This window comes from Rhopilema esculentum, chromosome 15, assembly GCF_057945365.1.
Source record: "Rhopilema esculentum isolate cy_ngs chromosome 15, ASM5794536v1, whole genome shotgun sequence".
NCBI classification, from domain to species: Eukaryota; Metazoa; Cnidaria; class Scyphozoa; order Rhizostomeae; family Rhizostomatidae; genus Rhopilema; species Rhopilema esculentum.
This window is the reverse complement of record NC_142829.1, coordinates 7,210,339-7,236,193: the sequence shown is the minus strand read 5'-3', so window position 1 is coordinate 7,236,193 and position 25,855 is coordinate 7,210,339. Positions and strand designations below refer to the sequence as shown.

The following is a 25,855-nucleotide window of genomic DNA, read 5'->3' as shown; positions in this document are numbered from 1 at the left end:
GCAGAATAAAAATTCCAGCAGATTTGCACTTGTGGAACACTAACCAGAGTAGTGGAATAATTTCTCTATTTGCAAATTCTGAATGAAACTGAAGATCTGAAGAAAGTATAAAAACGCTGGTATACAATAACAGTACGTTAAAATTTCTGGTGAGAATTTTGTGGAAGGCTTATTTTCTTTCTTTGCTATATTTTGTGATGTAAATATTTGGAGAAGTTCCTCAAAACTCGCTCTCATCCTCGGCTTCTTGGAAGCTAAGACTCTCTTCTTATCGAGCAGTTTCCTGATCCTTCCTTTCGATGTGACGATACCTCGCGATTCATACGCCTAGAATTACAGAGAGACAGACACTTAAGCACTTATAGGCCTGTACCCATAGAAAACAATCTAATGAAACTCTATCTGCAAGACAGTAGTTACTACTTCGGTCTGAAAAGCTTTGGAAACACCGTTGAAGATTAGATTGTAGCTTTTTCTGACAATGATACATTATTATCTACTTTACTTAGGGCTAAATTTGAAGCAGCTTTGCCACCCATTGAGTGCAGAGTAGTCTATACCTTGAAACTTGGTGTTTATGCAGGTAAAATTATTGCCAAAATTTATGTCACATTTAGCCCTAAGTAATTAAGTTTGAATTTTGATTTTTTCTTCATAGCTAATCTCTCTTCCAGTAGTACCAGCAGCTCTTTATAAAAGTACAGTACGGAGAAAAGGCCAAATCTTTTTGAGGGCCAGCTCATTCTTTTTTAACTGCATATGTATTGTAGCCATTGCAGATGAACAATCAGCACATTAGGTCTTCTCAAGAAAAGTATAGTGGCTCAAGATGTGGTAGATGCATGCAGTGAAACTCTAGCCAGGCCTATTCTCAATATTTTTCCCTCCAATTGTTTATAATTTAGTTTTCGACCTATTAAAAAAACACCTTTTCTTGTTTGTTTTCTGTTGTCTTTAAGCAAAAAGTCACAAAAAGAAGCTTTCTTTATGGCATATCTGAAAACTATGAATGTATGACCCTATACCATATAATTCTAAACCATACAATTCTATAGAATTTATGTTGACATGCAAATAGCATTATGTTTCTTGTTTTTGGGATGTAAGCAAGATAAGCCAGGCCTGAAAACTTTCAGAATCTAGGGAAACAAACTATTGTGCTTGTGACTGACAGTTTGTGGAAGTTTGACAGAAAGAATGATATTTTGGCACAATTTTTCTAGAGTTGCAGAAACGATATATGAATGGCAAAAAAGATTAAAATCTTATGCTACCTTGAACTTTTTAATAAAAGTTAGCCACCGATAATTGGATTCAAGCAGGTTTTTACAACACATTTTCACTACTTTCATTCATCACTGCTCTGTACCAGTTAAATCTTTTGTAAAGCCTGTAGATGCTTAATTACTTTGTGGTTGATTGAAAATTCAAAAGTTTTTCCATGAACAATTAAAATCAAATTTCAGGAAAAGTGATGCAAAAAGAAAAGAAAACATTAAAAAAAGCCCAAATTGTATTTGTTTGTCCTTTATCTTGTGGACTCTTTGTGTTTATTGAGTTTGCAGAAATGCCATGATAACAAATCAGGTGTATCCCCCAAATTTCCTGGACTACATTAAGTACCAAAATTTTTGGTGGAATTTATTTTTGGTAAAGCAGGGCAACTGAAAATTATCCCTCAGGATTTTTTTGAAACAATAATATGTTTACTATTTTCAAATGATAGAAACATTGTGTTTACACTGATGGACATTTTTTTAATGCTACAACAGTATCAATTCAGACACCTCAATTTTTAACTCACAATCAATTGGCCCTAGAAGTTTAATGTTCTTTTTTCATGAAATAGTATTATTTTCTCATTAAATGATTTTGTTTTATTTCAACTCTTTTAACATTAAAGCCACCTTATCTAAAAACTCTTGGTCAAGATTTTGATTGTCTTGAACACCAAAGTTTGAAGCCTATTCAATTTTGAAGTGAAGAGGGTCCAAAACAGAAGCAGGAAGCTTTTCTTCAAAACTTTAGCTTGAATTATGTTTAAAGGCAAGAGACATAATGCTATGTAAATGAGTGTCGAAAAAATTAAAGGGCCAAAGCAGATCAATACAATGCTAGGGATGTTAGTAAGGGCCCTCCTCTTGGCTGGGTTGTTCTGGGAGCCTCATCTTGAATGACAACACTCTTGTTGCAATAGATGCTCAATTCAGTTTTTTTTATAAATCAGTGGTGAAACCTGCAAACACAAAATTTTTGCTTTTAAAATCTGCAAACACATACTATGGAGCAAAAATACTATGTTTTGTTTTATTTTTAGGCACTAAATTCGAAGAAGATGTCCAAAAAAACTCCGTCCTTTGGCCAAATTGTTATTGGGCCACCTGGCTCAGGGAAAACCACATATTGTAAAGGAATGACAGAATTTTTAACTAAAATGGGACGCAAAGTTGCTGTTGTAAATATGGACCCTGCAAATGACTCCTTACCATATGACTGCTCCATTGATATTTCGGACTTAGTTACTCTATCGGAAGTAATGGAATGTTTAAAGTTGGGACCAAATGGTGGACTTATTTATTGCATGGAATTTCTTGAAAAGAATTTTTCTTGGTTTCAAAATAAACTGAAAGATTTTTCAGATGCTGGATATTACTTTTTGTTTGATTGTCCTGGCCAAGTAGAGTTGTATACACATCATGATTCAGTTAGACAGATTTTTCAGAATTTAGAAAAATATGGATTTAGGGTGAGTACTGTCTCCTTAATTCTCTACTTTTTGCCCCTTGGTTAGATCTCTTGTCAGGGTTATTAAAAGGAGGTTTCTTGGATAGCATTTTTATAAAGTAAGGTTTTTAACAATATGGTCAATTAATTAGCTCCCACTTCATGAACTTTTTCTTTTTTGTCTTAAAGCTGCTATATCATTTATGCTTGGGTTAATGTACCTTAAAATTTCAAAGATAAAAAGTGATAGAGATTGTTGCAACTTTCAGCAAAGAAAGGTGTTTTTTTTGCAAATATTCTTTTCTTGACACGATTTCAGTGATTTCTGTCAATTTTTAGCTTGTAGCTGTGCACCTTGTTGACTCACACTATTGCAGTGACCCTGGCAAATTTATATCTGTTTTGCTGACATCATTGTCGACAATGCTTCAAATTGGGCTCCCTCATGTGAATGTTTTATCAAAAATGGATCTTATCCAACAATATGGAAAACTTCGTAAGTATTGAGTGTATTATTTTATTTTTGGTTAAAATTTAGTCTTTAGATTGCAGTCTTTGATGTATTACCACAAGGGAATCAACTCTACTATCTTTAACACCACCAACCATATAATCCCACTTTCTTAGCACTTTTGATCACTATCTTAATGTTATCTATAGTTTTATTTATAATTTTATTAACTGTTATCTATAAATCTTGTTCAAATAATATTACGCAAAGTTTTTAGCATCAAGCAATGTATTTTTCTGATATTTTCTCTTTCTTTCATTGACAGCCTTCAACCTTGACTTCTTCACTGATGTATTGGACTTAAGCTATCTTGTTGAAATGTTTGATAAAGATCCATTTTTAAAAAAGTACAAAAAGTTGAATAAAGCTTTAACAGATGTCATTGAAGACTATGGATTGGTTTCCTTCTCAGCTCTTTGCATTGAAGTAAGCAATCCTTATTGATTCTACTAGATTTTCCCATCCCTCAAACAACTAATGAAACAAAATATAACCTGAAAATGTAATGTCGATAGATGTAATGCAATTATCTCCTTCTGAAAAATATTATAGTGAAAGTTAAAGGTATCTGGTTTGTTGTTGTGGCCTAGAAAGTGTCATTTTCATAACTATGTAGAAGCCGGGTAAAGCAAGCTAAGTATTTGGAAATGTTTTTTTTGTGCTGTTTTCCTTTCAAAATGCCAACCAACGTATTCCTTTTCGTTTTACTGTGTTTATTGTCGTGCCTGAATCACAACCTGGTATTCCTTATGAGGGCCTCTTTTGTAGTATACAGAAGATAGATTTTGTATTATATTACAGTAAAACCTACATTTGCAAAGACCTAACAATTGCGAACAATACTTATGTTCCAACATTTTATGGTCAAAGTTTGAAAATATAACCTCCAGAAAGGGAGCTGCCACAGACAATCACTCTGGTCCTGCGTGTAACAATCCGCTACATATAGACTTCACTTTATTTAAATGCCAATGTTTATGTCAAAGCGAAAAGCAAAGCCTTTAAATTTGTGGCTATTTACTTTCATTTTCGCTATTTTTGACTTGAAAACATACTTTTTCCAGGACAAAGAGACGATGCTAAGTCTAGTAAAACTCATTGACAAAGCAAGTGGATATGTTTTTGGAATCAAAGGCCAGGATAACATGGCATCTATGATGTCATGTGCTGCAGGGGCAGATTTCGATTACTTTGTGTATCCTTTCAATCAGTCGTCTCGCAGTTAGACTGCATTGCGCGAAAGAGAGTTCAGAAATGTATTGAATGAATTCTTAGTAAATGAAGGCCAAAGAGTAAGTTTATAAACTTAGCTATAGCTTTCTCTTGCTGCTTGGAGTTTTTTCATCTGACAACGTACAGACTGCCGGTCAAATCCTAGAGTTTTGCTGAAGTCACGGAAAATTAAAAAGTTAAGTGTCTCGTGAAAATTTGTATTTTGCTGAATGTAATTTCGATCTTCATAAAGCATTTCGTACTTCTTACTGAAACAACCGCTGATACTATGATACTTGCCATCGGAAAAATATTAATCACACACAGCAAAAAGGGGTTTTCTGGAAGCACTGGAGCAATAAGCAGCCTGTATCCCAGACTCATATTGCTCACAACAGTTTTTGCTGATCTTGCACTAGAAATGAAATAAAGTCAGTGGCGTAACTCAGTTTAAGGCATCCTAATCCGGTAACTAGGGGCTCCTGAGTAAAAGGAGCCCCCAAGTCATATCTATATCCATGTTTCTAAGACGTCGCTCAAGTTCAACTCATTTTCAAAAATCTTCAAAGCTCTTCAGGTGAAGCTTGGATTTGTGACATGCTCTACTACACCCTGAATGGGACTTTCTTGCAGTCTGTAATTAGAGGCCCCAGGTTTCTGTTTTCTCTTTAGGGCCCCAGATGCCTCCGTTACGCCACTGGATAAAACTAAATAAATTGTGATCATGCTGTCAGTGGTTCTTCGTTGAGCGCATACGTAAAAGCCTTAACACTACAATACTCCATGCTATGGACTTTAACTATATTTTCATACTGGGTAGTTTAGAGACTAATTTCATTGTTCCAAGATCCCCTAAAGCTGGATAGTGTCGCTTTCATATTCTTCCTTAATCGTCTAACAGAAAAGCAGGGGTTCAGGAGAAATATGTTGATAATGGCGAGGATGTAAACATGGAGCAACAACACAGCTTGTAGTAAGTGTTTTTAAACATGCTCACTGAGGGCCACTTTGGGCCGAGAGATTACTCCAGTCAGAAGCAGACTGGCCCACCGGGACACCGGGAAATTTCCCGGTGCGCCCTCTGCCCCAAGTTATTTTTTTCAAAAACTTGAAAATTTTCAAAAGGCAAATAATCATCGCACAGAACTAAAATTGATTACAATCATCAATTGACCTCCTATCTAAAGTACGTTTGCATAAAAAGTTTAGCTTCACCTTTAAGTTGAGCAATATTAAGGTCAACTGCAAAGTTTCTCAATCTTTGCTATTTTTAATTAACAATAAAAAGACAAAATTTTGGTCAGCAAATTCTGCAAGATTTTCTGAAAATCTTTTAAAAAACATATTTTGTTATGAAAATGACTTTGAAAAAATGAAACAGCTTTGTTGTCTGAAACTCCTCAGAGTATAAAATGTCAAAAAATGGTTCAAAAGAACAAGATGGAAAATTCGATCCACAAATGGCTATTCATTCTCCATGTTGTTCTTTCAGACCCTAATTCCGACATTCTATACTCTGAAGAGGTTCAGAAGTTTTTAGTATAGTTAAATTGTTTGCTTTTTCAAAGCAATTTTCATATTTTGTTTTATTGACAGCAGTAAATATGGTAGCAGTCTAAGCCTACTTTCACTACAAACCTGATTAGTTTGTATTTTTTTAAAGCAAGTACGCCATACATTAATTCGATTTCTGTTGAGGGGGTAGTAAGGGATTTCATTAGCCAACTAGCAGACTGCTTGCCAACTGACTGATGACTAATAATTTTGTGAAACCAATGACTTATGACTAACCATATTATTTTTTTGACTTATGACTAATGCAAATTATTCCTAGTGCCTGATATCCAATAACCGAGGGCTCACACTTTGGGAAAATTAACTGAGCACTACCCCATGCTCCTTCCAATCTTAATGGTTGTAACTGGATAAAATTATCGATGTGTTGGGTATGGGAAGAATATTGGGTATGGAAACGTTCATATATTACGTAATCAAAGATGGGGAGGAGAGTGGGACTTACACAAATGTTATGGCTATTACGTTCATTATGGCACTTTGTTGAAGTTTGTTAAAATAGTTGTTTAGGGAGAAGGGGATTTTTCAAATATTGCTGATTTTTTATTGCGTAGTATGTGCACATTCCTTGTGTTGTCTCTCTTGAATAATAGTCCTTTTTCTTTGGGCCATCAACTATCCCTTGATAGTGAAAACTGCTCTAGGTATGATAGAGAATAATACTTTCTGAACAAGACTTCCGTGGCAAGCTATGTTATTTCTATTCTATTTTATTCAACTAACAACTCATAGTCATCTTGCTTTTTGTACGTTAAAACCAGGAGTTTCGTACCAAAAAGAAATTATGACTAGCTGAAAAAAAATCTTGTACAATTTTCAAAAACGTTATGCAGAATTTGTTGAGGATTGATGTCCTCATGTATAAAACTCCTGAAAAATATAATATAAAATTAAACAGGCTGTTTGGAAAAAACTGGTTTCAAATTTACAACTAGCTATTAAAGTATTCCATTCTTTCTTCAAATTTAAAGAATTTCTGTCCTGGAATAGAGACTGTACTTTTTCTTAAGAAAATTCTTTACCCCTTTTACCATGTCTACGCACAGTTACTCATACAGAAGGAGCCTATTAATGTACAAAATCATCAATTTGCACAAAACGGATGGCAGGAGAATCTCTTAGCATTCATTTGTCCAAGATATTTTATCAGATATCTTCCGGACAAGTCTACAGTTTTAAGCACATGTTCAATACCTGATCATAATTCCGCACGCTGATGAACTGGAATCATATCTTTTGTAAATGATATGTAACTGTAGCGTGGAGGCAGGAGCAACATAGTCATTAGGCTAGCAGGTGCTGAGGCACCCCTTTACATTTCTCAATGATATGCTGCAAAACTTTATATATAACCGTTTGATGAGCTAAGGCAAAGTTTTAAGCACCTATTGGTGCCCTTTTGCTTGCTTTTCCCGGTAGGTCAAATGGTAGCCAGTCCGCCACTGACTTCAGTCGCTGGGCCTAGCCATAAACTGATTTTGTGATTCAATTAAAAACAGGTGCTAGCTTTTAGACTTGAAATTGCAGCTCATATCACTTATCCTGATGATCATTTTATGGTGATTTGGTAAACATAGAGATAAGCATTGCGAAATCTCCTGATAATAGTGCTGTGTTTTGATCCACACTCTTCATTATCAGTGTATTTACAGTTAAGTTTCCCTGGAACATCTGCAACGCACGTATCGCTGAGAGCACTTATCATAATCTTTACTACTAAGAAACTAACATAAACATTATTTCAATCTATGATTCTTTTTCAAAAATCATAGGACAACTCTTGAGTTTTGGATTTGCCTTCAAAAACATTGTAAAGATTAAAGGTTGCAGTCAGTCGGGAGTTTGTATGCCTCCAAGAGTGGATCAAGTATTCGAAAGTTTCCTTTAGGAAGTTTGAGAACCCAAATTTGAAAACTGTATAAAATTTATGATTATATCATATCTGCATCAAGTCAATTTTTGGGTGGTACCAGATTCAAAACTAGCGCTAGAGGATTCATTTGATATGACGAAAACGGTGCTGACCCACTCTAAAATGCCCCGGTGTCCCTTTTTCATAATGGTGTACTTGTCTTTCGAACTTTCATTCATTAAAGGTATCCTACCATTTTACACAAGAAAAGACACTGAAAGTGCCGTTATAGACTGAAATTTTTTGCTAGGAATATCACTTAGGCCTATTTTGATTGATGGTAATTTATTGCAAACATTAAAAGTATCGATATGAATACACATGAATAAATATGAAATATATTAGTTTTAGTATATTGATAAACTTCCTGTGAATTAATCACTGTGGGGTTTACTTTGGATAGCAGGTAATCTAAGTATCACATAGAGTATCGATGCATAAACGGTAGCTTCTAAGTCCGAGCCAATGCTCGTACTTTTTATTAAACGAAGAGTGATCAAATACCATTCAGTAGACACCCGCGTATATGAACCAGGTATTTGGAGATCCTTCATAGATTTTGGAGTTAGGATTTCTTCAGAAAAAGACCCAGGCAGCCTAAATGTTATCATTCGGCTTCAACAGCTTCAAATGCCTCATCGATCACCTTCAACATACATGCAGTTGATTTATTGGTGTATAAAGTTCTTTAAGCTATTTATCTATGACCATGACAACAAACCAAAACTCAGACTTTGGGATAGTTGGAGGGTTATGGCAGCAAACCTTGTGATAGAAGATGGTACCTGATGATGATGATGATGATAATAAGTTATTTAAGCTATTGCATTTAATAATTACATTGCAAAACTAAAAAAACTTTTTTATTCAATCCCCGTGATAAAAGAGACTTTTCAGTTTGAAAAGCGAAGTTTTAGGTTCTTGTACGGGTGCGTTTTCACTATCCAATCACATGTTAAACAAAAATAAAAGCCCTGGGGTACTCTACTCTAATTGCCCGTTACTCCCCTGCATCGTTCTATCTTTCTTCCTCAGTTTTCATATAATCCGGTTTATTGCGATTATTTCTTTCAACTATTTTAACAGTCAAATCTGTAATGCTTTTTTGTGATGGATCATTCAACAGATTTCTTGATGATATCAATTTTTATTGACTGATATATTTATCTTTTAGGATGGTGATTGGATGTGCAATCAGTTTTGCTGGACACATTGATCAAAGAATGATACTGGCAAAATTAATTAGAGGTTTGAACTATGGCAGTCATAACCAAAGAATTTAACCACCAGGATGTGAAACTATCAATCGGGAACTTTAACTGTCTTGTAATCGAGCAGTTGGTATTGATACCCCACATGCAGACAAGGTTTGTTCAAAGTCTCCTTGGCTTTGTATGCCCCACTCTCGGAGCTGTTTCGGGAAACTGCAAGGCGCAATGAATAAAATCTATGTGCTTCGGTGAAAGTATTGCCGACCTTTACCTTGACATTTTGCATTGTATGTAGCTGTGTTACAATTGAAATCCAATCACTTTTTTTATAGTAAATATAAATGATACGTAATAAGGTACGTGTTTCATCAATACTCTGGCTATCTGTTTCTGCTCATCAAAATACTTCCCATACCAGGTCTTTGTTGTAATTCGAGTAAAATATTTGCAGTGTAACGTTTTGGCTTCAATAATATGTATTTTTTAATTGCCTGATGATCTCATTAAGCGTCAAGCTCAGAGTCGCAGCTTAGAGCCGTCCTGTTCTATACGTCCAAGCGTGTACAGCTCTGCCTATTCGGTACTGAGCACGTTATGATAGGACGGTAAACAGTCATTTTTAAACAGTCATTCAGCCTCAGTGAGAATTTGTTCAGTTATTTTAGGTTCCTTGTAACCGTGGTCGAGTAAGAGCCTGAATCCATTTTGGTCTTGTTTGCAGCGATCTTACACGACACCTACCCAGAAACCAGGCCTTGTAAGCGAGAATGCAAAAACCATTTGCGCAGGATATGCCAAGACGGCGTGCAGCCCTACTATTTCAATCATGTCATTGAACTGAATTTTTGGAAATGGTCAACGGTTAATCCAAATACGGTGGGACTATACACAGGCTATATGTGCAAAGCTCGGAGAGAAGCAATATTTGTCTTCTTTCACATCGAGTGTATTAAGTTAAATTGGCTTGGAGGGGGTGGAAAGCAAAACTGCTACCACAATTTTGTGAACCACAGTTTTATGTTCTTTGTTGACCATTGGTTGTATGTTGGTTGTGGACGAATTAACTTTCTCGGACCTTGCCAGACTTTGACAATTCTTTGGATGTTTAGAACAACGTACTTTTAAGGACGTTTTTCTATTTTAGACTCACCGATCAAAAATTTAGTAAGGTGTATATATAGTGAGTGTACTGTATTAACTGCAAATTGATTTTAAGCTTTTCAAAAATATTTTAAAATTACCTTATTTTAAACCTGGACGAACCATCTTGATTTTAGGTTATATGTACAGAAACTGCGGTCTATTAACGGGCTATAAAGGTTGACTAGGTTTTTCCATTAAAGGCACTAAATTTTGAATAAATATAAGCGTACTCTGTCAATATGCTTGCGAAGATTACCTGACTGCACATTCATTATGATCACAGCTCTCTTGAATTATTAATGCTTATTGCAAAATGTATTGGATGACCTGTCTTTTTCTAAAGGTTGTGTTTCGTTCGGATGAAAAAGTAACGCCTGCGCATTTTTTGATGTAAATATAATGACTTTGCCTTTACATATACCGGCTTTTCCTGAAGAAACAAATACACATTTTTCCTGGCAGTTTAAATATTGCCTTTAGATGCTGAAAAGGCAGCTCAAATATCGTTAGGGAATTGCAGGGATTTCAGAATGAATCCGGAGGCGGAGGAGTTGGAAACCAATGTTTTCAGTTGTTGGGTAAGTAGAATCGCTAGAAAAATATTCTCATTTGGGCTTTACCTCTATGATTGCTTTGATCGAATTCGAAAATAATTCTGGAATTTGAATTTTAAATGTGTTTTATCAGTGGCGTAGCGAAGGGGAGGCAAACGGTGGGCGAACGCCCTCAAATGGCATAAAATCAATTTGAAAAAGATCGTTTGTTGGCGTTCAAAATGTTGTGGACCCCCAATTTTCCCAATTTACCCCCCCCCAATCTTGCCACCCTGACTAGGCTATTATAATTTTTTTTGAAGGCTTCGCGAGATTTTGTTTTTCCTGACGACACTTTCTAGCTAGTGGGTCCGTATCACGAAATCCTGGAGTTCTGATCCGTATCACGAAATCCCTATATTTTCTTAATTTTCCTTTTTGAGATATTATTCAGATGTGAATACGAAAAATGTTTTCAAGAATGTATTAATGAACTCGTCGGTGGATTGGAGCTAAAATTTGAATAATTTAAAAATGATAGTAGTCCAAAATTGGATCTCGTATTAAGATTTGCTATTCCTTATGACAGTTTTTTACACAACCAGTTAAGTTTTCTCAAGTGTAAAAAAGGAGGAAAGTTTGCATCGTGCTGTCTATCGAGATGCTGGAAAGTAAATATTTTCCACCGCATAGCATAGTCTTTTCGAAGAGAAATTAGCTGCGATGATGAGCCTTTATTTATACAAAGAGGGGGACAACAGCCTATTCTTTAAATCAATAGAAAACTTCTGGGGTGGGAAGGGCAATCGCCCCCTAGTTAGCATGTTGAAAAAACCCTGACTCAAAAATGCCAAAAACTAAATCTTCCGAGACCTAAATATTTAGGTGCCATTTCCATTAGTACATTTCCATGCTAACTGTTCAAACTATTGCGCAAAATTGAGTTCTTGTAAGAAAGTTGGTCTTATCAATCATGTTGGATATAACAACATCTGCTCTTAAGAGCTATTGCTAACAAAGTTATCGTTGCGAAAAGAATTGTGCTTATGATGAATTGAAGTTTCAAGATATGCGCTCACATAAATATTAATAATGGTCTTAAACTTTCTAGCATTGCTACCAACTCAACTTCAAAATAATTAAAAAAAGTAATGATAAACATTGGTTTTTCAAAGAACCAAATATGACAGAAACTTAACCAAAAAACTGTCAGAAAATGTGATCAATTTGTAAGGTTTCTCGTGGTATGAAGAAAAAGATTAGAGCACTCTTATTTGTAGGCTTATTTACTGTATTGGATTTATGGTATGAAGTTAGTTAGAATACACAATTCAGAGTTCTTGCAAAGTTTTTGCAAAACGAAAAAGACTTTTATGGAGAGAAGTATATAGAATAAATCTGGTAGATGGTTTTTAAATAATTTTTGGTAAAAGCATGAACGGTAGTGTCAATATCTTCAACAGTACCTCCAATATTTCGTTGCTAATCGGCAAACTGTGTCAAATTAAATGCACAATATAGAACATCAGACAGGATGTTTAGCACGAAAAGCTCTACGGTAATAATAATAAATCCCAATTCTATGGGGTTTTTGGTGTTTACTGTGTAAATTGCTTGTTTAACTTCAGACGAAGCTTCAGCTAGAACCAGAATGATTTATACAACAGCAATCGCAATTACCAAGGATTGCTCCGTCGTTCGAAGCATGTCATTCGTGAAGTATTTATGGTATGTCTTATGAAGTATTTGAGGCATTTGCATGGCTATTTTGGCATCCGTCTCGCAAAATTTCGTGACATCCCTAAATTGATGCAACTATTTTTATTACAGTTTGATTATTCGTATAGCTTGATAAGGCAAAGTTGCCATAAACAATGTACCTTCAGTCATTCATAAAATTCTTTGCATAAATCACAGGATATATTGCACATACTTAAAGAAAAATTTAGGAGTATTGAGTACAACTGTACAGGGATAATAATTTTAAAGGAATTCACAAGATGGGTCAGTTAAATTTGTACTTTATCACTAATGTTGTGTTTCACTTAAATTCCTTTACAGTACAATATATCATAAGGACCGTTTCTTTTTCGCTAAAAGTTTGAATTTCGGATACTTCCGATAAGTCGACAAAAAGCTTAATTACCATCCATAGGCTTTACAAAGCAACCATTAGTATGAATGTGGGCTACAATTCAAGATAACAGCATGGCCCATCCCAAAAAGAGCAAGATAATTTTCAGTAAAACATTAAACCAGCCAAAACTGCAACAATGGAGATGTTTATTTGATAAGGCTTCCTTTACCACGTAACTTTGGAATATTGGTTAAATAAGAAAAAATCGATGGAAGTGTCACTGAATGATGACGTCATCAACACTACCCTCCATACCAGTGCCTCTTGAATCCGGGGACAAAGTGTTGAAGAAGGTGGCAAAGAATGAGCATATTTCTGTGACTAGTTTCGAACTATATCTCTGGGACTAAATAATAGAGACACTGGCACCCAGGGTACGTAAACATTTAACTGCAGAATTTTGACTTTGGGGAAATTATCTGATCTGAAGGTCTGTTCAAATGATCTAAAGAAATCTTAAACAGTTTGATATTGATTTGATACTTTAAAAATTTGCTGATTTATCGCTAGTGGAAGATTACTGCTATTCTGGCCTGGATCAAAAGACTCTGGACCCTTGGCCAAATTACATTGTTTTAGTAATAAAAGTAATATTTTATATTCTCATTTGTGTGCTTTAATATCAATGAAAACTCTATAGTACAGAAAATTTTTACATGCTGGGAAAAGCAATGCAAGTTGATAAAAAGTAGTTCGAAAGGAGTCACAGAATTATTTTTTGAGTGAAGATAGGAAATTTCCTTCCCCTTATATGCTATCTTCTCTTTAATGGAAATGTTTGCCTTAGCAATTAATTGTCATTGAGCAGGATGCGTGAGCACATATTATTGTTCTTACTTATTCATTAATAAGGTATTTCCTCTGAAAAGCGCCCGCCATCGAAAGTGCCCCCTGAAACCATAAAAAATTAGAAATTCGCCCACCCTCGCGCCTTCCCTAAAGAGGTCTTTATTTATAAAAAAGCGAGGAAATAATGCTTGTAATTGGTTACTATATTTCTAAATTATGTATTTCTTATAACGTCTTTTCAAACATAAATTCAAAATTTGTTTGCCTATGTAGCATTCATGTCCATAGCTTGAACAGCGAGGTCAACTGGATGCTTACGTTCCTGCAAGTTTAACAAACAAATTTTTGTTAAAAAAGGAAGCACGCTATATGGCCTTTGCCCACGGGCACACATTTTATTAAGACATTAAAATCAGTCGTGAGTCACCTATGAAGGAGGGGCAGTTGGTAGTGCATATTTTCTTTTCTTTTCAGCTGGCAGCTGAAATCTTTTCAGAACCCTGGCAGGCATATTTGTTATTTTCAATGCTAAAAGTATCTTATATCTATGTCAATGAAGCAGGAAAGAGCTGTCTGATTGTCGAAAAGAATCATTCCCCTACCCCCATCTTGGAGAGAAACATTTTCAATAAGATTCGTAAGGGTGAGGGTGATAAGTGCTATGGTCTCTTGATATTATGTTCATCTTCGGGCACGCTTTCTCGTAGACTGTTTCTCGTCCAAAAAATTAGTGTAGCCCTTTTCACTTCTTCAATATTGCTTTCTCCTTTTGCGAAGTGTAGAATTATCGGTATCAGTCTTTGAAATATGTGCAGAACTCTGGGTACCATTTTCGAAAAATATTGCAAAAGTATTAGGAGGGAGATTGAGCATTAACAAAATGAATGTCCAGTTAGAAATGAAAGTATAAAATATGTGCAAAATTGAGATTTTTGCCAAAGGACATGCAAAATTTGTTTGGTGATTTTGTTGTGCTTTAAAAATGTTATTTGTTCTGCGGAATTATGGGTATAGTTTTCATAATGTTTGCGGGGTTATGGGTCACATTTTTCAGATATTTACGGAATTATGGGTCAAAATTGTTTAATCAAAATGGCAGGTCCCCGTTCAGAATTTGGCTTAGTTAACCCCATCCCCTTCCCCCTTCCCCCCTTCCCCCCTTCCCCCTTACCCCCTTCCCCCTTCCTCTTCCCCCCCTTATCGTGGGCTGTTGGCTGTGGTGTCGTATCACGCTGCATTGTGCTAAAAGTACGTTTTGCAGTTGCAGATGAAAGTGCAAATAAATTGTACGATTGCAATGACTTGTGAGCTCTGGCAGGCACTCTTTAAGGCATTCAATTGAAGTCATGATTGATCAAGGGTTTCCATCTTTGTTACCATGCTAACCTTCACCTCATTTTTACAAGCTTTAGATTACTTCAATTGAAGCTTAAGGGGGCCCCAGCCCGTCCCCATCCCCATCCTACAGTCCGTTAATAGAGGCCCCATCTCAGTTTTCCCTTAGGACCCCAGATGCCTCCGTTACGCCACTCACGAAAGAAATAGCATTATTGCATGTAAGTCCATAACAAACAGGGCCACCGGACGCAGATTTGAGCAGGGGGGGGGGGGGGCAAAAGCAATAAAAAGGGCACAAACATATATTTTTTCGTAACATTGATTATTGCCAAAATAGGATAGCTTTCATGGTAATTCAAAGATTTAGAAGAAAATAACACAGCGAAAATGGCTATGTGCTCCATTTAGTAGTCACATTTTCATTAAAATTTGATTTGCCTTCATTTGTTTTTGATTTTTATTGTAAGTGGAGATCGCGGCAGGCACACATCCTTCTCCCGTACTTATCGTAGGTGCATTATATATTACAACATACCAAAAAATAATCCCACACTAATGCAATCATTCATATTAAAGTTACAAAAACTTTTATGGCTTAAAAATATTTAGGCTCTATCTACTTCAAAGTAAATTTTCAGTTTTTATATATTTCAAAGCGAGTTTTCAGTCTCTATCTCTTTCCAAATTTAGCAAGACAAAAAATAAACAGCTAAATTATAATCTTTAGGCCATTTGAATTCTCCAAGATTATATACACTGCATAGTAGTTCGCTGGTCAACCTACCGTATTCTCTCTAATGAGCGCCCTCTCTCTAACGAGCGCTCCCTTTTTAAGCAAAAAATCTCCAATGAGCGCTCATTAAAGATGGTATTGGAAATTCAGATATTCAAGGTGCTACGCCAGTGTTTATGCAAATCGACGAAGGTTCCTACTCGGAAGAAATTGACATCTTGAAATTTTATTTGCCTTAACAAGTGTGATGCAAATTCAATCTTAATTTTTGTAAAAACAATAATCGTTTGAATTTCAAAGCTCAGTTTTTAATTGGTGGATATCCACCTATCTTCAATGAGCGCCCCTCTCTCCAATGAGCACCCGTCTCAAATGAGGGCCCCCTCTCTTAGGCCAAATATTAAAATGAGTTACCCCGGCGTTCTTTAGAGAGAATACGGTGTCAAACCGGCTGAAAAACAACTGGCGACACACTGAGGAAATTTTTCTCGCCAAAGAGACAGTATCCTTCGCAGTAGATGTTGTGAGGAATTGAGAATCACTAGAGCAACCCTTTGACTTGTTTTACTTGGCGTCTAAAGGAAAAATATCTGGCTTTGAAAATAGTACACGCAATTTTTTTTCAAAAAAGGGCACTCTTCACACTTTTCCCAAACAGGGGGGCCTGTGCCCCCGTGGCCCTCCCGGCTCCGACGGCCCTGACAAATGCACCCGAAGTTTCAATTGCTTTAATTTTGTTCCTAACCGCACTAATGTTTTATCTCACCCAAGAACTTGAGATTTTATATATTTATTCCATTCAAAAATCCAGTAACACTGTTTTCTTACAAGCCACTGTTTTATAAAAAAAATATGTAGTACTGCTTTAAACCTGGTAAGCGATTCCAAATTTTGGCGTGCAGTCTTTGACCTCGTGCCTGCATGGCATACTGTAGAGCCCCCGACGACGCCCCCTCCCATACTTTTTTGCGAAGTGATATATTTTGATCTTTTGCAAAATCTTTTATTATGGATGTTCCGTTTATCCTGGCCTTGGCCCCCCTACTTTTTAATTGCGCCGGAGCCGCTGTACTGGCCCTCGCCCCCATCGTGGCCGTTCACGACCAGCACCTTCTTGCAAAAACTTGTTTCTTGGTGTTTGACCAACACAAAAACAAGCAGCGATTTCCTGCTTCTTGAATAGATTTTTGTGGAAATTTGATCATTGATTTGAATGCTAGTTGTTAAGCGAATGTTTAACTTTGGTGTGAAAACTGCTTGTGTTTGCAAAGTTTACTAAACATTCCAGTGTTTTACTTAAATAGAGAGGTATAGCCGTGGTGAGAGTCTTGTCACCTTTCTTGACGGGAACACCTCCGTCTTCGGGCTTTTGGCTGGCGATGCCGTCCAGATAATCAAGAAACGAATTGTAGTGAAACAGGGGGTAATTTGTGCGAAGATAATGGCTTGTCACTTCTGGGAATATTTCCAAAGCCTCCACCTTCTATATGCAGGAACAAGTAATAAATGTCAATGGGACTGGTTTTCAATCCCACTATAATTTCATTGATTGAATCTTTTGATTGAGGAAACTTAATTGCAAATTATTGATTTAGCATTGACGTTGTTGAAAGGACGTTGTCCAGCAGGGATTACGTCACAAGAAACAACACGATCATCAACACTTGACAAGAAACGCAACTTTGTGGCCGAGGAAAGATGGAGAAACATCGAAGGATGCTAATCGCAGGTATAAATTTTGTTAATCGTGGAAAATACTTGTGGGCTCGTGCGCCGTTGAACAAGTGAACAATTGACAGCCACTTTATAAAAGTGAGGTTGACTTATTGGCCCCTGCTAAAATTATCTCGCGATCATACGCGAAGGAAAAACAGTTTGCATTCAAAATGTCGCTGAACCTGAAATTATCATTGATGAAAACAAGAACTCCGAGTCCAAGCCTTTTTAGGCGGCCGCATTCGCGAAGCAGCCCTAGAACATACGAAGAGGTGAAGGCAGGGGGACGAAAGCGATCGAATACTGTCCATTTTGATTATGGCACTCAACAATACGAAGAAGTAAGAGTTTATATTTTATTAATTTTGAGGGCTTGAAAGTTGTATTGTCGTCTTTCGGTTGTGTTTTCTTACAACATGCTGGGGAGAATATCAGAAGCCGGGGTCTTTGATTTCCTTTTGATATTTTGGAAGCTAAACAGGGCCTTGCCTATAGATTCAAAACCGATGTTTAATTACACAAATAGCAAAATCAATAATTTGGATTATGTTGATCCAAACACGAGTTCAAAAATTTGATATCTAGAAATTTTAGAATACCCAACGATATGAATTTCATATTTTTAAAAAGAAAGAGTTGAAAGAATAGCCAAAGAAAATTGAGAGGTCATCCAATCTTTTACCGTGTTTGGAATTCAATTTCGTTATGTTACCCTGCCGTTGGAAATGTAAACACCAAAAAGCTCACTATTCAAACTGCGTTAAACTCTACAGTGGAACCCTAGTACGAACGTAGCTTACTGAGAACGTCTCAATATCACCCACTAAAAGTCCGATCCCATTAAATATTCCCTGCAAAACAAACCCTCGTATAGCGCGCTCTCGCTATTACGATTCTTTCTTTGTCCCTAAATAGTTCGTGAAAGCTGGATTCCACACCCAAACTATCTAAAAACTCGCCTACCACCCAAGGATTTGCTTTTTGGCTGCAGGCATTATTGACTTTAAACTGCAGGAGTACAATTCACACATCGAGAACTGCAATTTTGTCCATGAAGAGGCCTTCTATTCAATGAAAAGAGTTCAAAAAATATTTACTTTTCTCTTTTATTCCACAAACATTTTACGTTTCCAATTTTTCCTTTCTCTCTGCATCAAGGGTGGTAGCATTAAAAATTTTTTTTTGCGTTGGTAAACGGTACATAGAGTTGTGCACATAATTATCAAACAATACAATACACTCTGTTTCAGGGCCGGCGAAACCGGGGGGCCGGGGGGGGCCCCCCACTTTTCTGCAGAGCTGAACAAATTTTAGGCAAAAGTGAAAATAAATGTAGTATATGGTTCTGTAAGTAACTTCGCCTAGTATTCTCTTAAATATGTCCTTAGCTGTACCTTGGTTGCTATGTCTTTTCCATAGAAGACATACATAAAATTGAAAATGGGAATTAGATCGAAGAAGTCGGTCATTGTCTAAGTTTTACAGCAAGTAACAGCTTGGCTTAGCAAATAGATCGAGAAATCTAGTCCTGAATAACTTGGTGCCAGCACAAATTGACGCAGTTTCGTTTTTTCCATTGCCTAAATTTGGCACACAGAGTCTATTTGTTAGCGAAAACTTTCTCAGAAACATAACAAAAAGAAAAAATCAGTTGTGGAAGGAAAAGAAACAGCTGGAAAGAACTTTTTTGAGGATATGAGAAAAAAGGTATGGGCAGATTTGTTCTTAAAAAGTATCATCAAGAAAATTTCAGAGTTTGATCGTTTGGATAATCCATTTTTACTAAGAAAGATAAAATATCGACGCAATTATAAATTCTTTTTAAACTCATTTTGACAAGCCCAGTTTGAAGGTTTTTCAAATTCTTGTAAAAGCACTTAATTTCCGAAATAGTTAAGATCAGATGTTACAAAGTTACATCTTAACTGTATAAAATTGCTTAACTTTTTATTTTTAGCTGATAGTTCTTCTGTTGATATTTCAATGTTAATGTTTTTATCAATCCGTGCTTCATTTATTTTCTTCCCCATCTTATTTCGGGTAATTTTAAAATAGAAAGAAGATTTCATCACGAGCTATATGAAAGTGGTTATTCTAAAACTTTGCAAAACTTTTCTATTTAAAGTCAACATCACAATAGACGCGACTATGCGACACCTTCAGGCAAAATTCATTTTAGATACAGTTTCTGGCCATCCCTAAGACACCATAATCCTAAATTTTTTCTTGCCGCCAACCATGGTGGCGGCCTTTCCTAAGCCCTTTCAATACTTTGATATTTTGGCCCCTCCACTTTGAAATATGTTTCGCCGGCCCTGTGTTTTTCATAGGAACCAGGAAATTTAAGTTCAGGCTGACTGTTTTTAATTTTTTCGAAAATCTGAGACTAGATTGTTCTTAATTTGTTCTTAAATTAATAGGGTGTAAGCAGTGCGAGTGCTAGCTTTTTCGCTCTACTATAATAATAATTCTTTTTTAAACAGCTCATTTTCATTGAATACATTTTAAACTTACAATTATACGACTCGCTTTTACAGGCATCATATAATTAGCTTATCTGCATTACAATATTTAGAAGTCAATCAGTTCGGGGCTTAGTCATGGTTTGTTTCGACAACAGAAGATATAGTAGGTGCAGAAATAATAATAATAATAATGATAATAATAATATATAATAATAGGCAAGGATAAATAATAATAATAATAATAAATCTCGCCAAATCTCCATTTCGGAGCAGTTACTATAGCACAAACACAGAATTGCCATGAAAGATGGCATGTGCAGTATAGTACCACAGGCTAATTTCCACTTAGGTTTGATGTTTGAAAAAGTTCAACCAATCTCTTGATTTCTATCAAGCCTTTTCTATCTACCAAGCTTTTTAGAATTTGCTCCATTCCTAGAAGGTGTCTTTTGAATTTTTCGCATTACCATAAATGTTCTAAATTTATGAAGGTGTCTAGGCCTCATTTATGAAGGTGTTTAGGCCAACAAGTGAGCAAGACAACTTTCATTTACTGCTAAGTTTGAACATTCACTGAAAAAGCACCCGCACATGGCTAAAAATATTGTTCAAAATTGCAGCTCAGCCGCAGCTTGTTCTTAATTTGTTCTTAACTTTTGACCAATTTTGAGGCTCGTGTTCTTATAAAATTGTTCTTTTATAAAAAAGAGTGTATTTCTTTTATAATGGTGTACTGAATGAGAAGTAATACAATGGACAGCCCTCCGCCCCTTCCCTGCAAATATGAATTTCGTTCAGATGACACTGAATGTAGTCTGGAATCGAACAACCACATTGAAAGGTTTATTTTCTATTCTCACGTCGTAGCCAAGAAGATACCCCCCAGAAAAGCATATCTATACCCCTGTGTGAACAGGATATCGAATAGCCCGGTATTCGAAAGCCCTTGTCACATTGGTATGCGTTGAAAGTTAAAGAATAAAATGTAGATCGACATCTAATTGACCATGGTTGGGTCATGGTCTGAATTGTCAAGTGTTAGGTCTAGAAATGATGTCTAGAACATGGGTGGCGCCAGAGAGGGGGCTGCGGTGCTCAGCCCACCCAATTTTTTGCAAAAAGTGTTTTTAAGAAAATAAAATGAGTAGAAGAAAAGAAATAGAAGAGAATAATAGCGCGATAAATCCTTTTATTGCTTAATTACCAAGGAATAAGCCGAGGTCTCTGGGGGCTTATAAAGTAATGAATTGAAAGCATGCCTTAAAAATAGCAAATTGTTTTAAACGATTGCAAGAAAACGGCTGCAAGAAATACTCTGAAATGTATTTTAAGCTAATCTAAAGGCCGTGATCGCCGAATTTTTCTGCTCGCTTCTGCTGAAAGAACAGATATACCTAGGGCCTCCGACAACCTCTCGCCGGCCCTTCCAATGTACTGCTAACTTAGCGATTGCCCCATAAAATCATAGACATAGAATATCGTGAAGCATTTCAGTGCGTTTTTCAAAGGTTAATCTTTTAGTCTAATAAAGCTGTCAACTCGATACACCCCCCCTCCCACTAAGAATTTCTTGGCTCCGCCCCTGTAGAACGTTTTCATAAAACCACCCAATGTCACCAAAAGATCACAAACCTCTTCTGAACACTTTTTTACAAGAATACCTTATTTTTGCCGAGCCTCAGTGTTCTTAAATTTTATTGTTTTCTACCCTAAGATTATTTTCTAATTATTCTTAAGGGACACACCGGGTTGCACATACGTCTAATTCAAAACATAGAGAACAAAACTCGCATTTGTTATGCTTTCCGAAAGCTCAAATAAACAAAATATCTCGTTCATGATGCAGCTTGAGCTTTGCATTATTTATATTTATAAGCCTCAATATTTATATAGATTATGTTCTTATAAAAAATGTGTGTAGATGGGGTGCGAGGGAAGATTATATTCTGTTTCCTTGATCCTTATCTTCAACATTCAACTTTTTGATGTAGTTTTTGGATACGACAACCAAATTATCCGATAAAATTATGAACGACACTGGATTGCATATTTAAGTAATACGCCAGCAAAATTACGTTAATTTGTGTTGCTAAAGGAGAATAAAAGACGTTAATTTGTCATGCTTTTTCCTACATAGGGCATGAAAACTGCGTTGACTTGTTTAAGGTAGAGCGTCAACCTGTAGTATATTTCCTTATTAACACAGTGTACTGAATGAGAAAGAATGCAATGGGCAGTCCCCCCCCTCCCCCCTATAAATTTCGTTCCGACGGCACTGTCTTATCATTCTTTCCATTGTTGTACTTGATGAAGAGTTGCAGGAAGTGACATCTGGCTGCTTATAAATTTCCCCGTGTTATTTCTAGCGAAAATCGGACAGCCAACCGAAGTCCTCTTCTCTGGAGCCAATTTAACCTTTATGAAAGTTAAAGTTGTTTAAAAAGAAAGGGATTTGCGAGACATGCGTTGTTGATAAGTTAGGGATAATTGTTTGTTTTTCATCGTTATCTCCCTTTCCTAACAGCCAATTATTTCATACTTGATAAGATGTCCTTTACGAGAAGAGATCAACACATTTATTTTTGTTCCTTTGAACGATACCTTTTCGCAGTATAGAGGATACTTTATTGTCCTGCTCCGCCCTGCAATGTGTAGTTTTGCCTCTGGTTTTGCATGGAGACTAAGTATGACAAAAACTAATTTTGAACAGAAAGGAAACGATTTTTCTAGGCCTGGGGAATCTCAGGGGGTTACACTTTCCCAATGGAGAAGCCAGCTGGCAGAGGAGGAGGAGGAGGGAAGTTCAAGAATGTAGGGTACGCCCTTTTTACTGCCAGAGAACGCCCTTTTGCCAACAAGGAACGCAACTTTAATCAATATAAAACGCCCATATCCTTATGAAACACGAAACAAGAAATATTGTGTCAAGATATTTCCCAATGTGCCTTAATCCAGAGGGAACATATTGAGAAAGGCGATATAATTTGGCAAAAAACTTTTGGTAATTAAACTGCTTGCTCTATTGGTAAAATGTTTGCTGACCCTTTTTTATAAGAAAATTGTTTATAAGAATATTCAGGCCCAGAATCACCCAACTTTTTAAAATATTAAAATATATTTGCTCAACCCCAGCGCGCATATTTGTTAACAGCGTTTAATTTTTTACCAAAAATTGAATTTAACTGGAAGAGACAATTAACTCAGGTAACAATTTTTCAAAAGGCTAGGGATGAACACAAAAGTTCGTTTTAGTCTGGTTTTAAAACATATCTTGCGTCGGAAAATGTTGTTATCGCTAGGGAGCCTGGGTACTAGACTCCTTGTCCTTTCCCGCCTTCATTTTGAGTCCTCAATTCGTCAGCACAAGACTTCGTTTCTCGTGACTACAGCTAGAAACAAAACAACCGCTATATTGTATCAGCTATCGTAAATGATCAATTTTTATTTTATCACCAATGATTTACAGGATCCGATGGAATTTTCAGTGGTACGTTTTTCTGACATCAGTTTCAGCCGTGTTTGCATTTTGTAGTGGGTTATAAAAAAGCTAAGTTGTAAGTTAATATTTTTAGGCCAATCTGATGACAACTCAGGCGGAGAGCCCAAAAATTCTCTCGACAGACGTTAATAATTCTGCTAGCTACATTTAGTTTTTACTATGCCTGTTACTTATTTTATGTATGTTGCCCTCATTGTCTTTAGGCGTTACTGTCTTCATCAACAGGGACATTCTACTGATATCGTCTGAATATCAATCAATCCAATTTTATTACCAAAATAATGTTAAATTCAATCTTCCATGATTTTTAGAGTACATTAAAAACTTTGAATAAGTACGGGGTTTGGTGTACATTGTTTCAATGAAGGAAATATTTGGTTCTTTTTAATTAAATCATTTTCAGCCTATGCCAGTCTTGAACTTGAAACGATTTTCCCTCTGTTACAAAATAAGAAAGGTACGATGAGTATTTCAGATTAGAATCACATCTCTCCTTGTAAAGAGGGAGCCTCTCACGGCTGTGAAAAACTTTACACTCTTGCTTATGCTTGAAAGTCATTTTACGAAACTGAGTTTCAAATAAACGCGAGTAATTTTTAATTAGTTTTAGCTAAAGATTTATTTATTAATTATTGGTTGTTCACCATTATGAAAAAGTAAAATTTTAATGATATATATATATATATATATAAAAGTTCATTATTGCACGTGGAAAAAAATTGTGAGTTTATTGTAATAATTGAATATAACATGAGTGGTTTTATAAATGACAAAATGGCCGCATTTTTAATCGTGACATTCATTCAACATTTGACACTATTTCTAGATGCTTTGTGGCTTAATATTTTCTTAAACATCTAGAATTCGACCATGCAGCCATTTTAAACAAAAAGTAAAGATGACCCAAAGCAAAAATAATAAAAAACTACTCATAACACTGTTTTTATGTAGGAAATTATATTACTGAAAAATTACTGTTTGCCGGTCATTACCGTAGAGGCAAAGCTGTACACGCTTTTTGTGTCCAAAGCAGGACAAGGGTACATAGCTAATCAATTTTCTATTTGATACTTTTGACATTTTTGGGTTGATTTACAAACTCTGGACTCTGCTACCTTACCAGCAAGTAGCAAGACTTTCACGGTTCTTGAACCGAAGAATACTCCTTAAAAAATTTCATTTGTCGGCTTGAAAGGTTCACGAAATTAGGCCTACTTAAACACAAACTACGTACCGGCCAGTACTCATCAGCTTAACGAAAACTTTTCTGTTTATTTTGAAAACAGCTGTACCAAGTGCCTCTTTCCGCAATCAGCAGTTGCAGAGAGAAACGACTGTTGTCGAGCAACTTCCAATAACGGATATCTGCAAACACAGACAATTGAATTTCTCTAAAAAGATCTTTAATGTGGTCAAGCTATTGCAGAAGACCCTCATGGCAAAGTGCACCGATTTAAGGCTGATTTCCACTAGGCGAATTCTTTCGCGCGAATTGAATTTTTGCCAATGTGAGCATGCGTGGTGTCATGTTCTCAGATTTCGCAGCGAAAAAATTCGATTCGCAGAAAGTAGATCACGGTCCTACTCTATCGCTACGAATATTTATTCGATTCGCGCGAAAGAATTCGCTTAGTGGAAATCGGCCTTTAGGGCGTAAAGTTGTCTTTAGGGCGCAAATTTTTAAAATATCATTAATGTTATGTTATAGTGGCCTTGAAACAGTGGAAATTGACCGTAGGAGCGTTCTGTTCGATTCAGTTTCAGTTTCAGCCGTCCAAATGCTTCAGGATCAAATTTGATAGTTCTTGGTGAATAAAAAGGTTTTGAGCTTTTGAGAAAATCTGACAACATTCAATGATCTTTTTATATCTACTGGGATATTGTTCCAGCACCAAGGATACGCGCAGACCTGATATCATATTGCAAAGTATTTTCTCGTATTTAGAAATATTTTTTCGATGACGTCACTAAACTAGTTCGATAATAATTATGACGTACCGTGGGCAAATGAAAACGAGGCCCATCCAAACTCAAGTGCTAACACACACAAAGCATGTATGTTTGGTGCTTTCAATAGTGCAATTCAATTTATCTTAGCAACAAGCGCTTTACTTTCCACTTTTATAGTATCCTAGTTTGTTTTTAAGTAGGCCTAATTTCGTGAACGATTCAACCCGACAAATCAAATTTTTTAAGAATTATTATTCGGTTCAAGAACCGTGAAAGTCTTGCTACTTGCTGGTAAGGTAGAAGAGTCCAGAGTTTGTAAATAAACCCAAAAATGTCAAAAGTATCAAATAGAAAATTTATTAGCTATGTACCCTCGTACGCATACACATGGATTTAATTTCCGTTAA

The 25,855-nt window shown here is 36.1% G+C and overlaps 2 protein-coding genes across 4 annotated transcripts in view; both read left to right on the top strand.

Annotated features, from left to right (window-relative positions):
• The first annotated feature begins 9 nt into the window (after positions 1-9).
• Positions 10-9,519, top strand: LOC135685766 (GPN-loop GTPase 2). 3 transcript variants are annotated; one of them, XM_089112730.1, is made up of 9 exons: positions 53-149; positions 510-583; positions 2,318-2,746; positions 3,064-3,220; positions 3,501-3,661; positions 4,300-4,430; positions 5,349-5,420; positions 6,282-6,411; positions 9,109-9,519. In XM_089112730.1, exons 2-8 carry the CDS (start codon positions 578-580, stop codon positions 6,286-6,288), a joined length of 963 nt encoding a protein of 320 aa, XP_088968856.1. In that variant the 5' UTR covers positions 53-149; positions 510-577; the 3' UTR covers positions 6,289-6,411; positions 9,109-9,519. The 3 variants fall into 3 exon arrangements, with proteins under 3 accessions (XP_088968857.1, XP_088968856.1, XP_065057906.2); XM_089112731.1 differs by lacking the exon at positions 510-583 and having other exon boundaries at positions 10-149; XM_065201834.2 differs by lacking the exon at positions 6,282-6,411 and having other exon boundaries at positions 57-149.
• Positions 9,520-17,157: 7,638 nt separating this feature from the next.
• LOC135685764 (uncharacterized) overlaps positions 17,158-25,855 on the top strand; it is a 79,796-nt gene continuing 71,098 nt past the window's right edge. Inside the window, exon 1 of the mRNA XM_065201827.2 lies at positions 17,158-17,875. Coding sequence (XP_065057899.2) covers positions 17,705-17,875 — 171 coding nt within the window. The 5' untranslated portion in view covers positions 17,158-17,704. The remainder of the gene's footprint in view (positions 17,876-25,855) is intronic.

Excerpts from the sequence above, each read along its gene's own strand:
- LOC135685766 (XM_089112730.1), top strand. Across the intron at positions 3,662-4,299 it reads TCTCAGCTCTTTGCATTGAA|GACAAAGAGACGATGCTAAG; the intron begins GTAAGCAATCCT and ends TACTTTTTCCAG. Across the intron at positions 4,431-5,348 it reads GCAGATTTCGATTACTTTGT|AAAAGCAGGGGTTCAGGAGA; the intron begins GTATCCTTTCAA and ends ATCGTCTAACAG.